The sequence below is a fragment of the Lindgomyces ingoldianus genome (genome assembly GCF_010093535.1).
Source record: "Lindgomyces ingoldianus strain ATCC 200398 unplaced genomic scaffold BDR25scaffold_4, whole genome shotgun sequence".
NCBI classification, from domain to species: Eukaryota; Fungi; Ascomycota; class Dothideomycetes; order Pleosporales; family Lindgomycetaceae; genus Lindgomyces; species Lindgomyces ingoldianus.
Window position 1 is genome coordinate 500,106 of NW_022985165.1, and position 12,834 is coordinate 512,939.

Sequence of the window (12,834 nt, forward strand, 5' to 3'; positions counted from 1 at the left end):
GTCGAAATCATCCAAGAATTACATTACTAAAGATCTATTGGCTCTACGAGGTACTAATAGGCGTTCTAATGGGCAATGTTACTGGCATCGCAGTACTGCTGGCGACAGGCGTGCTTGTAGTACCTCCCCCGCCGCTGCTCTTCTGGACGGTGGCCTGGACAACCTGTCCGGCCGTGTTAAACACAATATCTACCAATGCGCTTAATGGCGCATAGGAAAAAGTCTTTTGGATGAGTCCGTTTCCTAGCTGCTTGATATCTCCGACCTGGGTCATATTCTGCTGATAGTTTCCGACAATGCTCGACAAAGCTCCAGTTGCCCCGCCGACAACTTCTTGCACAATATTTCCGAGGTTATCAACGAGGAAGTTTAGGGTTTTCCCACCCTGGGTGATTGATCCAAGGAGACCATCAACCGCTCCGATTACTTCCCCCACCAAAGAGGTCACATTGTTGATTAAGCCAATAAGGAGTGGGTTGAGATCGAGAGATTCGAATACACGCTCAACGATCTCCACGAGATGACCGAGGCGTACAATGAGTTCGAGATTTGCGTCCACGTCGGTAATCGTGACATTGATCTTCTGAACGGAAACCATCACTCCGGCGTTCACCGTTACAAGTCCTGCGACCTTGGCGTTGAGATTGATATCGGCCTGGAGTTCTTCTACATCGAGCTCGATGCGGCCAACATGGAGCTCGGGAACATTCAGGTAGACATCTGGAGGTGTTGATGTGGCTGCGACAGAGGGAAGAGCCGTGGAACTAGAATTCAATGGAGGTCGCGTCGTGGTTCCTCCTGTGATTGGAGGCGTGGAAAATGTTCCGGAAGCAGGCTGCGCTGTCGTAGCTGACGATGTCGTAGCTGACGATGTTCCTGTTCCTTGTGCTAAAATTTGTGACGAGAATCCGAGAAAGAGAGTGCCGACAAGGAGCATACGGAAAGAAAGGAGAGACACCATGTTTACGACCCGAACGAGGCGGCGGCAACGAATGATGGGATAGAGAGAGCACAAGAAAGCCAGAGAGATGGGTATCGTTCAGGAGGTATGGCCAGTTTAACTTTTAAACATGGCGTTGGTGAACATGGGGAATCGCGTTTCCCATAAGCTAATCTCGGGTAAAAATGCAATGGCGCTCTGATCGGGATAGATTCAGGGCTGATCCAGACATGCACCCAGGATTAAGCGGCCAAAATCAAGGCTAACAGTTGAAATTCAGGTTTTGATGAGACTTGAAGAAGGGGATTGGTCTCCTTAATCAATTTTCGGGAGCCACCCCAAATGCTAACTTCTTATGCATGAATGCAGGCGATCACACTTCCAACCATTTTTGTCCGCGGCTTACCCCTGCGCGTTACATCTAAGCTCCCACTCCCATCAAGTACTCTGTCTTCTCTTTCTTTTCGCGCTCTGCTCTTCTACGTTGTGTCCGCTCTTTTTTTCTCATCACCAGCTCACTTTCACCTCAATATGGCCCGCTCGCTAGCATCATCATTTGTCGCCTTCTTTCTTCCACTCCTCGTTATCACTCAGTCGATATCCGATAGCGATGGCTATACTGGCTACCGGCTTGACATCCGCGAAGACGGCGACTCTGTTGCTGTGCTCTATGAAACCGAAAACACCCAGAACAATATCTCAGCGCTTGTTCCAGAACCCGACGTGTTCTTAAATGCTTCAGTACATGTCAGCGAGATCAACATTGAAGTCCAGAACCTGACAGCAAAGATCAATTTAGATGCTCAGGTATTACAATTGCTGTCATTCAACGCCGGTGTCGACTTGAGCATCGACCGTGTCCGTCTTCTTATTCAGAACGTTACCGCAAAGGTTGTGCTAGAGGCGCGCCTGGCAAATCTTGTCCTCATGATTAACGACACTCTCTCCTCCATTGATCTCAATCCTATAATTGCAGAGCTTGGAAATGGACTAGGAACCATAATCAATGACACTGGCAATCTCATCGGGGGTCTCACGGGTGGGGAGTTAACCAGCTCTAAGCGCAGCCTCGATCTCATGCAATTCGACCTCGAGAACAACATCCTCTACTCAGTGAACGATTATTCTGGAAACACCCACACAAACCGGATTCTCGCGCAAAACGGCGATATCGTAGAGCAGAAGCTCAACAATAATGGGAGGATCCAAGGTCAGACTGTCGTGGGATCATACCTGAAGGACATGCAATTCAATGGCTTCAACCAGTCTGTGACATTCCACGGACAGGAGGTATGGGAGGTCGAGTACATGTATGAGCCGTTCGCGGGATTGATGGCCATTTCGGGGATTTTCTTGGATAAGAGGAACGGCACAGTTGTGGGAACGCAGTTGCTTGCCGAAGCACGAGGTGGAGGCACCTCAACAATTGCAGCAAGCGAAGAGCTGAAAACATAGTTGAAGATCTTCTTGGAAATGTAATTATGATAATTGATGAATAATACCGACGTCTCCGGAATCTCATCAGGCCTCCCTAGAACGGGCCTTCTCACAGGCACCTTCACCTCCAACGTAAAGAGCTAGAAAATGAGCAGGTCCTAGTTAATTGGCCCGATAAGCTAAAGCCCAAGGGGATATGTTGCAGGGATATCGGGCTCGGGATCCATGCTCTTGTTTCAGCCCATGACTGGGGATCTGCCAACTTCGAAAATGGAAGGTGCGGCATGCACCGATGGATGAAAGTAGATATGCACATGATAAGCCCTGGAGGACAAGAACCTACTTGATAACAGGTGCTTGCATGTTCTAAGCATTCAATTCTATTAACGGCTCTTTTAACCGTTTAAATTTCACCTGCCTAAGTGCTCAAAGATAGATGTTTTGTCCTATAGTATCGTTTAAATGCTCCTTGTTGGTTAAGGCACTCCTCTTCATTTTCTCACTAGTTGCCTTGTATCATCACTTCTCCGTGTACCCTCTTCCATGAAAAGCTCTTATCCAGAAAATATCGAAATTAGACTACTCGCAGCCATAACAACTGCAGAAGAAGCGGAAGCACTCGGTCCTTCCGAATTTTGGAATGCTTGATATAATAAGTCGGCGAGAAGTCTACCCAATATTAGTTTCGAGCGTTTGAGGCCCTCGTACTGTTATTTGCAACGCATCTCTTCGCCTTGATGAAAGCTAAATTCTAACTGAGTATTCTGCATCCCGGCTCTGGGGATAGTGTGTATACTTATTCTCACAAGCTTCTGCGCTCAAGGCTGAGCAACACAGACAATACCCTCAGGCCTCCTCCAACGAAGCTACATGAACCGGATTTGTATTGATATCTCATCTGCCATTGTCAGCGTCAAGAAGTCCCGACATGCCAATAACATTAACCATGTCAAATGGACTTATGGTGACGTGCGGGACATGTCTAATATAAATACCAAGATCTGTCGATGTCGCATTCGACAAAGGTATTCTTGACACTACGATCTACAGGAGCTCTTAGAGTCTACCAGATGAGGCTATGGAGAATAAGGGAAAGTACGTTGATGAAGTGTGTGCTCACCGTACCAGGCTAACGATACTGATACCAATCCCGAATAGGCCTCAAGAGTCCTGAACGAAGATGGCATGTTTCTCTACTTTAGTTTTGAGTATTTCAGCTTTGTTCTCAAGAAAGCCACGGCTTGAGGATTCACCAGCGTAGACAGCAAGCTCAGCCTCATCAAAGGCCATTGCCAAGACAGTTTGGGTCACTTGGATCTAAGTTGAATCCAAAAGTACCTTACCCTATTCCCCATTAGGTCATCAACACAGTTCTGAATAACAGCGCGTACTACAGGATACTAATAGCAACACCTAAGTCTCTCAGGCTCTTCTTTACTAGAACTAAGAAGATTAAGGAAGGGATGTAGATTTCTGCTCCAAATGGAACCTTCATATGTTCCGTGTCTGCAATTAGTTTTGAGCACGGCCCCCTGATTCGTTGGACTGCGCCTGATCCTTTCTTTAAAATCCCTAAATTCATTCACCTAGTCCGCTGGCTTTCAACCTAAGCTACCAGTGATAGCTTTGAATCCCTTTCCAATCGTTATCCAGTCGCACGGAGCAATTGAAGGGAGAGGGCCAACGTTTAGAGTAGCGTCGTGTAGCCCTCACCACCTCAAGGCAGGTTCATGGTTTAGGTGTATTTAGCCAAGCTCTCGGTCACAATCTAAATCAAAAGTTAGAGAGACAAGACGTGCAAATGAGAGAGCCCCTGAAAGGTGAGCAACCAGAAAACACCCTTCAATGTGCAACAACCTGCTCACATAGAGATTTCTAGCAAATTAGGAGCCAGCGCACTACTAGTAATAAGCCTCCAGCTCATCGGACTAACTTGGATGTAGAACACCAAGAATCACAATACTTCCCACTACTTCTTCGCTGAAAAGTCAGGAAGTGAAGCGGAACCCAGACGAAGGCACCAACATTGGAACTTGTGGCCCTTTTGAGGGGTTTGAGGGGCATATACAAACTATGCTTGATCATGTCTCTACCATTGACAGATGCGACGAGATTATCGCCTCCAATTGCGCTCCAATCCCATCTATCTTTGACGTTCATAATTCCGTACACATATCCCCGCCCGATAATAATTAGAACTTAACAAATCCTCTAGGTCGTCGTGGTTATCTTCGATTTCTACTTTGGAGTTACAGATGCTCTAACAAGCAACCGTTTCTTCCTCAGTCTACAGAAAAGCCGATTCAAGCAGCGGACCCCTGAAATTGTAGCTTTATCTACTGCCCACTTCCAAAATTTGTCCGCTTTCATATCTACGGAGACCCTTGAACATGTTTATGGTATACATGACGAGCAGTAGAATGACATAGGTGGTTAGAAGCCTCAACAACTCAGACCCCTATAAAGAATCCTTATTCTGACACTTAGCAGAGTTCGGACCTTCCTAGGAATTCAGACCTGCAGCAGAGAAATTGAGTACTACAACTTACCCAAGCAAAGAACGGATGATGCTTGCATGTGGCTTACAGAAATACTTAGTTCCCACAATGGTTGGGAGTCCCACCTGTCCCCCCTTCAGCTGTGATGGTAGACCTGTAACAATTCCGAATAGATCCCTTGCAAAAGTTGAATTGTACAAAGTCTTCAATATTGATCTTAGAGAGCGGTGGGGAAAGGGGGGGCAGTATTTCAAGAGAGACAGGAACCAGTTATTGTGGGGTCAGCCAGTCTCTTTGTTGCTTTAATTTTTAGACTTAAGGGTAGGAAATGGTAGGTCGAGGTAGCGTTTCAAGCGTCTAGGACTTGCTCCATGGCAAGCCCATACCTCCTCTCCCAAAAACCCCTCAATGCATCAGTACTCTGCGTGTCCCGTGGTACCAACTCCTGATCGCCATTCGCCACAAATGCCTCCTTCAGCGTGCACTTCCCTGCTTCCTCGAATCCCATTCCCTTATACATGGTGACAAGAACGGTCTTCGAAGGGTTGCAGAACAGCCTTATCCTAGCCCGCATCTTATCCAACATCCTCGCCTGCTCCCGAGCTATATCTAAAGCGGAGATGACAAGTTTTTTTCCGAGTCCCTTCCCCCGGTGTACTTGTGATGTATACAAATTGGACAGATGCCATCGTGTCTCGCCATTTGGGTTGTCGGGGACTGGTTGACCGGATTCCGGGAGTTGGAAGGTTGAGTACGGAAGCGGGCCTCGTATGGTAACCATTCCGATCCAATCCCCTGCTATAAGAGCTTCTTCCTCTGTATTTGGGATGCTCGTATCTGACTTCGCTACACAGATGAGGATTATCGACGGAGAGGTGAGTCGCTGTTGCCATAATGAGAGGGGGTGAAGAACCTCGTCCGCATATTTGACGGCAAATCCAGTGGGTTCGGCTTCGAGAGCTTCTAGCTTCGCGTCTCTGAACTTGGCGACCAATTCAGGGAGACGCGACGAGTTAGTCGGGATGCGAGCGATGATGTAGTTCATCGGCAAAACCTGCAAAGGAGGTCTGTGATCTAATTAATTGTTCTTAATAGGTTGGGGGAAAGTTATATCGGCGTCGGAGTTATTGAAGTGTTAAATCCGAGCACGGCACAAGCGCAGAGTCCTAAGATTCAATAACTCGAACATCTGTTTGGTTTCTTGGCTTGATTTGAATTAGGGTGTATTATACTAAATATTTCTCTACCTCATATCCTCATCACAGCTTATCAATCCTGCCTAAAACCCACTGCAAGTGTCTGTACGCCGACCTCCTGGAACTGAGGCTGCATATGCCCACTCAAATAAGTCCCCTCCCACATCGGGCCCTTCTCATAGTGCTGGATGCCCATTATCCCTTGAGGATTGCCAGTCCCGTTATCGAATCCCGAGCCAACGAAGATAGCCTAGTACAGTAGGTCCGGTAGATTGATATCGATAATACTGCTAGGAGCATTTTGGAATCTCAGCGCTCCATTCTAGGCCATATTCTTGATAGCAAAGAGAGTTCCGTTCGTAATAATCTCGTAGTCGAGTCCCTGTTAGAAATGAGAACCCAGTTCGTTTTCTCGATAACCTTTGGAAGGGCAGATTGAATAGAGTCAGAGGACAAGTCGCCTTCAGCCTGAGGGCCTCCTTCGCCGATCAAAACGGGGTCCTTACATTCAACCCACTCGATATCCATTGGCGCGTGGGATAGCCTTTTTTTACCTCGGACCTGTTAAAATAGACTAGGAGTCTTGGATAGGAATACTAGAGATCGGTTGGGTAGCCCAGAGGGTCTGACAGTGAGAGAAATTGTAAGCCTGTTTATTACACGTTGAAGTATTTGTGAAGCTGGGCACTAGGCGGGAAGGACATGTACTTTCCTCGGAATGCTGCATACCCACACCACTCATCGAGGGCAGCAATCTTCTCCATGAAGCTCCGGTTGAAGCCCATGACGCTATTGCGTCCTTGAATGAAGGGAGCTGCGACTGCCTGCTGTTGTTCCCAAACGTACTCTCCAATGCATGAATCGTACATCAACGCACCAGAGACACTAAAGTGGTCCTCATCGCAGCGATCAATCATCTGTCCAGTTATCTATGGAGCATGGCGGCCTGCATAAATTCCGCTAGTGATGAATATTTTGAACTTGGACATGCCAAATATTTCTTGGAAGTTCGGGAAGAAGTCTGCGAAATCCTTCGCAATATCTTCCTCGCTTGCAGCTGTGACTTCGCCGATTAAGAAGCCAGTACCGACAAACTGCTCAACCCAGAGAACATCTGTGAGGTTTACCCAAGAGTATGGACTGATATGGGGAGCATACTCCCCCCACGACTACTGAAAGTAGACATCCTCTTACAGAAACCCTTCGAGTGAACTACAACCTAGGCCGCCGTTGAGCCAGATTGTGATCTCATCGACTAGCTCTCCAACAGTAGGCTGGAATATGAAGGACAAGGCCCGGGAGGTATTTCTCATGTCAATTAGTATCAGGCCTAAATAGAATTCGCCCGGTCAAAGTGCATATCCAGGAGCTAATCGACAAGGTAAGCTGCGAATAGTAGGTTAGGCACGCAAAGTCAATTAACACGTGGCGATTCTTACGAGCTGTACCATTGCTGCAGAGTCTGTAAGAATCTGTTTCGTTCAAAAATCTCTTTTGTATCGGTGGCTCTGATGCCCGCTTCAAGTTGGGTGCGAACCCTTCCCATTGACTAATTTTTGAGATGCTGTCAGCGAAAACACAGTCTGGAAACATGAATACAAGAAGCATCAATTGTAAAGCTTCCTAGTTCATATTGTATGGCTTGAAGGATGTATGATTAACTGAGCTAGCAAACAAACCAGCCCTGAAGCAACAGATAAAAGAGCCCGGGAGTCTGTAGCCTTTATGACTGTAGAACTCCTCGGCTTTGGGCTCCATTTGAAGTCCTTAGAAAAAGACAAGCTCCATCATTTAGACCGGGTCATCGGGAGTTCGAGCATCCCAGGCCACAAGAGGAGTTAATTGGGTGACGATTCGAATCCCTTATCACCGTTAGCCATTCGTGCCCATGCTGTTGGTTGCGTATCCAAAGAGAAGTTTGGTCTAAACCGCAGGTTTGTGCGGAGTCACCAGGACGTATGAGGTAGGTCGGAGACTGTGGTGTCATATGGATTGTTCCTAACTTGACCCGCTATTTTAGTAAGATGACAGAGTGCAGTAAAACAGCATCGGTAAATGAATCAATTCGCCAGTTTGCTTTGCTGTGGCAAGGAAGAGCGACTTGCAGATGGCCAAACAAGAAGTTCAAACCCATCTCCAATGAGGAAGCACCATCAACTCGTCGATATAGGCACCGCTTATAGCATCCTACTCCACGCAGTCACGATCTTAGAGTTCACAACACCACGTGGTGCTAGCATCATACTTTTCCAAGATTTCTTGTCCTACAATATTTCATCCGTTGCTTTTCACCCTATGCTTCACACTCCGATGTACCTCGAATCCCATTCTTAGTCATTTCACCTAAGACTAGTAATTTTCCTTCTCTTATTTCTCGCTCACCTCCCCTCATTTGGTAACAGCCACAGTGTCAGTGACCCCATTCTCATTGTGCCCACCCTGTGGCCTAGGCCTTCAAGTACCATCCCCAGCCCAGACTCAAGAACAGAAATACGCCCCATCAAATCCAGCCGTCCGGCCCAACTATATCCAGCCATCCAACCTGGCGCCTAGATCGGTCCCTGTGACCGAGCCAAATTACCCTCGGAGATACCCCAAGAATTTTCCAAACAGAGCCAACCCTCGCATTGCGCCTCCCCGAACGTACAGAGACTACTCTACTGGAGCTCGAACTACCAGCGGCCGACCTGGACGCAAGCAGCCGTACACCTGGTCCAGTCGATCCACAACTCGAAGTCGAGAGACTCATCCGTTCTACCCCAAGACTCAAGTTCGACGAGAACGCGAACAACTAAAGAAGGCACGAAGGGAAGCAAAGGAACGCAAGCGACAATATGATCGAGACGCTCAAAGATATGAAGCACGGAAGGAAGGATTCATACGGGGAGCTAAATTTAGAGCGCACGGCTTCACAGATTCTACATCACATGGAGGACAAGGACAGCGAGGATTCCCTGGAGAGCACTCGCTCAAGAGTTCTTGGTCAGTAGGCTCTATTCCCGTTTCATAAAGACTGAATATAGGAGTGATGGCTGCTGATTGGAATAGCAAACGCAAAAGCAATCTACGGTTCAACTCGTCATCTCGACGTGATAAGCTACGCTCCTACTTCGTCCCGAAAAATTGGCGCCGCAATCGTTGAGCATAATCCCACCGGCAGATCGTACATCCACTGTTCATCCGCTAAGGAGGACACTCGCCTTGCAGCTACTGAGCATTTACTTGTAATCACTGAGGATATCCTCCAAAGATTGATGGACAAGGAAGGGATCTCCAGCAGTGGATGGCTACCAGCGACGGCCCAAGCCCAACATGCAGCAGCATGTGCCAGTGTAAATGGGAGTATCACTGGGAGCATAGTCCCGAGCATTTCGGGGAGCGTGCCGGCTAGTCGAAGAAGCAGCGTACAACCGCAAGAGTGAGTTGATCGCTCACAGAGAAAGCAGTGAGAGGGAAAACTGACACGGAAGCCGATAGACATATCCATGGGAGTCCCCAGCCCCACCATAACAACATGGTTGATATTTTCCCAAAGCCGAATCTTATCCGCAACAACAGCGACATGATGTACCCGTCACAGCCTCTACACATTGTACCGAGAGCAAATAGCGACATCATTGCAGCGCCAAAGCCTATGCCCGTTGGACGATTTCATGCAGGACAGGGAAGAGTGAAATGGAACCTGGGATCAGAGTCATAGAGAGGTTAAAAGATAGAAAAGTGAAGTTGAGACGGAGAGAAGCTTAGAGGAGGGTAGGGTGTAACACTGGTAGCTGGGTCGTAATTCGTTTGAACAAATGATATCATTTCAAGTCATACTACAAGTCTGCCTGTGACCCGTCCTTTGTGAGATGCCTAATGACGCCAGAAGAATTTCTTAGCACTGATTTGTGCTTCCATCCATGCAAAGCTACGATGAAACCAAGAGACACAGTGGACTACATTACACTCAAGTAGATTTCTTAGCGAACTCGACTCGCAAGATAAGGTGACCGAAGCCGTCTAGATAGCGCGTCAGTGAGTTCCGAGTACCTGCAAAACAAGGTCAACTTACACCCATCCATCTTTTCACAAGCTTTAGCGGCATCAGACCGGTCGGCGTAGCTGACGAAAGCGAAACCCTTTGCCCTTTGGGTTTCCCTGTCCTTGGCCAGGAAGACCCTTGTGACGTGACCGAAGCGGGAGAACATGTCGCGGAGGTCTTGTTCTTCGGCGAACTCGGAGACGTTGGTGACTCGAAGCGTGGCTAAATCGTCCCTCTCGTACTTGCCACCCATCTTCTCACCTGCGCCTGCGCGACCTCGGAGGTGAGGAGGCACATAGCTAGAGCCTCCGCCTCCAAGCGCTCCTGCGGCTTCTGGAGTATCGTCAAGGGGGCCGGCAGTGGAGCCCTCTCCTTCCGGCGCCATCGTGTCCCTGAACGGACATTTGGTTGTCCAGTGGTCTCCGCTGCAGATTCGGCACTTGATCTTCGCGTCCTTCAGGTTGTTCTTCTTCTTCTCGGTCTCGCTCTTGTCCTCGGCGCTCGCCTTCCAGTTCGCCACCGGCCTGAAGGCAATATTCTCGGCGACGCTGGTGGTATCTGTCTGCGGTCCGGCAGGTTTGCCCTTCTCGGCGCCAAATTTGGCCCAGTGCTTGCGCTCCGCGACTCGTGGGTTGACGATTTGCTTGATGGTGGTCTTCTTGATGCGGCGCGTAGTTTTGACTTTCTTGCCATCGTCACGGATCGAGTAGGTGGTGATAGTCTCGGTTCCATCTTTGTTCTTTGTAATTTGCTGCTGCGGGAGCTGGAGCGAGTCTTCATCCTCCTCCTCGGCCCAGTCGGTTCGGCTAGAAATGCTATATTAATGCCAGCCTCAAGATAAAAAAAAAAGAAAAGAGCACCCACCCTGCTACTCGCGACATGCTTGTTAGGTGCAGAAGCTGTGAGGTGGATGTTGTGGTTGTGTTTCTGTGCGGATGCGGATTTTAGTAGAGGGTGGAGTCAAAAGTTCGGCTAGTGGCGTCGTGGGGCAGCATTTTGGCGAAGCGTGCCATTGACGATAAGCCGAAAGCACTCTAGCTCCTCGTGAACAGACTTCCTCCCAGTTGGCCCTTCACCTTTTCGACGAGCGTGTTGTTCCGAGTAACTAGATCCGTCTATGTCTTTCTAGCATACCTTCTTGCCGATATCGTCATGTCTGAGGGTCTATCTCTTCTCCCATTGTCTCCGCCGACATCTCCTTCGGACTTGATCGTGAAAGCCGAGTGTTCCATCACGGAGCCGCACCCTTTCGAATCGGAGGGAGAAATCTACTATACACAGCGCCTCTATTTTCATCGGAGTGGCTTCCCATTCTTGTCACTGTGTATGATGCTCCTTGCTAGCGAGAGTCTCTTCTCAAGCCAGGCAAGCGCGAAATTCGTCCGTCGTTTGCGCTGATGCTTGGTCCGCTTATCTCTCTTGATGGTGGTATTTCCATCGAAGACACTGTAGCAATAAACTATAGGAACGTATAAGTACCGTGTGTTGCATGCTAACTTTCAGCCATTACAGGTTAGCAGCCAATAGCCCTTCTCATTCCGTTCAGCATTGTATTGAGTCACGTGCTTCGAACTTGACGAACCCCAACATCATGTCCAAGACTTTATTGGTTACGGGGTCTACTGGCAAACAAGGTGGCGCTGTTGTGAGGGCATTGCAAGGCTCCGACTTCGAGATCTTGGCCTTGACTCGGAACGTGTCGTCGTCCTCTGCTCAAAAATTGACCCATCTATCTTCGAACATTAAATTGTTGCAAGGGGATTTGGGAAATGCGACTGCCATCTTTGAAAAGGCAAAGGAGATTTCTAACAATCCTATTTGGGGTGTTTTTAGTATACAGGTCTGTGTTCACGCTGGTCAAATCACGCATATGCTGAGCTAAAGTTTCTTAGGCCAACGTTATGGGAACTGGAGGGGAGATTGAAGAAAAGCAAGGAAAGGACTTGGTCGATGCATCTATAGCAGCAGATGTCAAATTCTTTGTCTACACCTCCGTCGACCGTGGAGGTTCCAAATCAGATGCCATTCCCACTCCTGTCCCGCACTGGGCATGCAAGCAGCGCATCGAAACGCACCTAAAAGAGAATGCCTCCAGAAATGGTATGGAATTTACCATTCTCCGTCCCACGGCATTCATGGAGATTCTTTCAAATGATTTCAACGGGAAACTAATGGCGACCATGTGGAGGACTGTCTTGAAAGAAAAGCCTCTACAGATGGTAGCCACTAAGGACATAGGGTGGTTTGCCGCCCAGGCCTTCAAATATCCGGACCAGTCCTCTGGGAAGTCGCTATCCTTGGCAGGTACAGAGGTGACCTTCCAGCAAGCGAACGAGATTTTTAGACAGAAATTTGGACGAGATCTACCGAGCACGTTCGGGATTGTATCCCACGTTTTGCTTCGTATGGCCAAGGAATTGTCCCTCATGCTCACATGGATGAAAGAGGAGGGAACTGCCGCGGATGTTGAGGGGTGCAGGAGGCTTCACCCGGAAATGCTGGACCTAGGGGCTTGGTTAGAGACTGAGAGTGCCTTCAAATCTTGCTAAGAATCGTGTAGGCTATTCTCTCAAGTGTATGGCTTTCTCTAGTCCTTCGATAACGCTCCTCGCTCCTTTTTTCACTTTTACAACGATGCAAATTTAGTTGTTGATGCTATGTATTTCTAGCCCCTGCTCCAGTGATGCACAGCTCGTTTGGGATGGGGTGGGGGCTGAACTGCCTTCAAATCGGCATGCG

The 12,834-nt window shown here is 48.4% G+C and overlaps 7 protein-coding genes across 7 annotated transcripts; 3 read left to right on the forward strand and 4 right to left on the reverse strand.

Moving 5' to 3' along the window:
• Positions 1-41: 41 nt before the first annotated feature.
• Positions 42-1,448, reverse strand: BDR25DRAFT_391217 (uncharacterized protein; the record flags this gene model as incomplete). The annotated part of the gene is made up of 4 exons (XM_033698136.1): positions 1,374-1,448; positions 1,320-1,341; positions 1,208-1,292; positions 42-1,159 (listed from the first exon to the last, which is right to left on the reverse strand). The coding sequence occupies exon 4, from the start codon at positions 959-961 to the stop codon at positions 44-46; it is 918 nt and encodes a 305-aa protein (XP_033552560.1). The 5' UTR covers positions 962-1,159; positions 1,208-1,292; positions 1,320-1,341; positions 1,374-1,448.
• Position 1,449: 1 nt separating this feature from the next.
• BDR25DRAFT_278351 (uncharacterized protein) lies at positions 1,450-2,395 on the forward strand (the record flags this gene model as incomplete). The annotated part of the gene is made up of 1 exon (XM_033687679.1): positions 1,450-2,395. Exon 1 carries the CDS (start codon positions 1,472-1,474, stop codon positions 2,393-2,395), a length of 924 nt encoding a protein of 307 aa, XP_033552561.1. The 5' UTR covers positions 1,450-1,471.
• A 2,829-nt stretch (positions 2,396-5,224) lies between these two features.
• On the reverse strand, positions 5,225-6,715 carry BDR25DRAFT_391219 (uncharacterized protein; the record flags this gene model as incomplete). Its single annotated transcript, XM_033698137.1, has 6 exons — positions 6,578-6,715; positions 6,360-6,453; positions 6,187-6,321; positions 6,123-6,154; positions 6,030-6,080; positions 5,225-5,942 (listed from the first exon to the last, which is right to left on the reverse strand). Exons 2-6 carry the CDS (start codon positions 6,369-6,371, stop codon positions 5,225-5,227), a joined length of 948 nt encoding a protein of 315 aa, XP_033552562.1. The 5' UTR covers positions 6,372-6,453; positions 6,578-6,715.
• A 285-nt stretch (positions 6,716-7,000) lies between these two features.
• Positions 7,001-7,384, reverse strand: BDR25DRAFT_310214 (alpha/beta-hydrolase; the record flags this gene model as incomplete). The annotated part of the gene is made up of 2 exons (XM_033691137.1): positions 7,001-7,211; positions 7,266-7,384. 2 exons carry the CDS (start codon positions 7,382-7,384, stop codon positions 7,001-7,003), a joined length of 330 nt encoding a protein of 109 aa, XP_033552563.1.
• A 1,521-nt stretch (positions 7,385-8,905) lies between these two features.
• On the forward strand, positions 8,906-9,771 carry BDR25DRAFT_310215 (uncharacterized protein; the record flags this gene model as incomplete). The annotated part of the gene is made up of 3 exons (XM_033691138.1): positions 8,906-9,053; positions 9,120-9,489; positions 9,549-9,771. 3 exons carry the CDS (start codon positions 8,906-8,908, stop codon positions 9,769-9,771), a joined length of 741 nt encoding a protein of 246 aa, XP_033552564.1.
• Positions 9,772-9,855: 84 nt separating this feature from the next.
• On the reverse strand, positions 9,856-10,976 carry BDR25DRAFT_331510 (eIF-3 RNA-binding subunit; the record flags this gene model as incomplete). Its single annotated transcript, XM_033692642.1, has 3 exons — positions 9,856-10,073; positions 10,126-10,901; positions 10,960-10,976. 3 exons carry the CDS (start codon positions 10,974-10,976, stop codon positions 10,021-10,023), a joined length of 846 nt encoding a protein of 281 aa, XP_033552565.1. The 3' UTR covers positions 9,856-10,020.
• A 710-nt stretch (positions 10,977-11,686) lies between these two features.
• Positions 11,687-12,644, forward strand: BDR25DRAFT_211474 (NAD(P)-binding protein; the record flags this gene model as incomplete). Its single annotated transcript, XM_033684685.1, has 2 exons — positions 11,687-11,941; positions 11,988-12,644. 2 exons carry the CDS (start codon positions 11,687-11,689, stop codon positions 12,642-12,644), a joined length of 912 nt encoding a protein of 303 aa, XP_033552566.1.
• Positions 12,645-12,834: the final 190 nt, after the last annotated feature.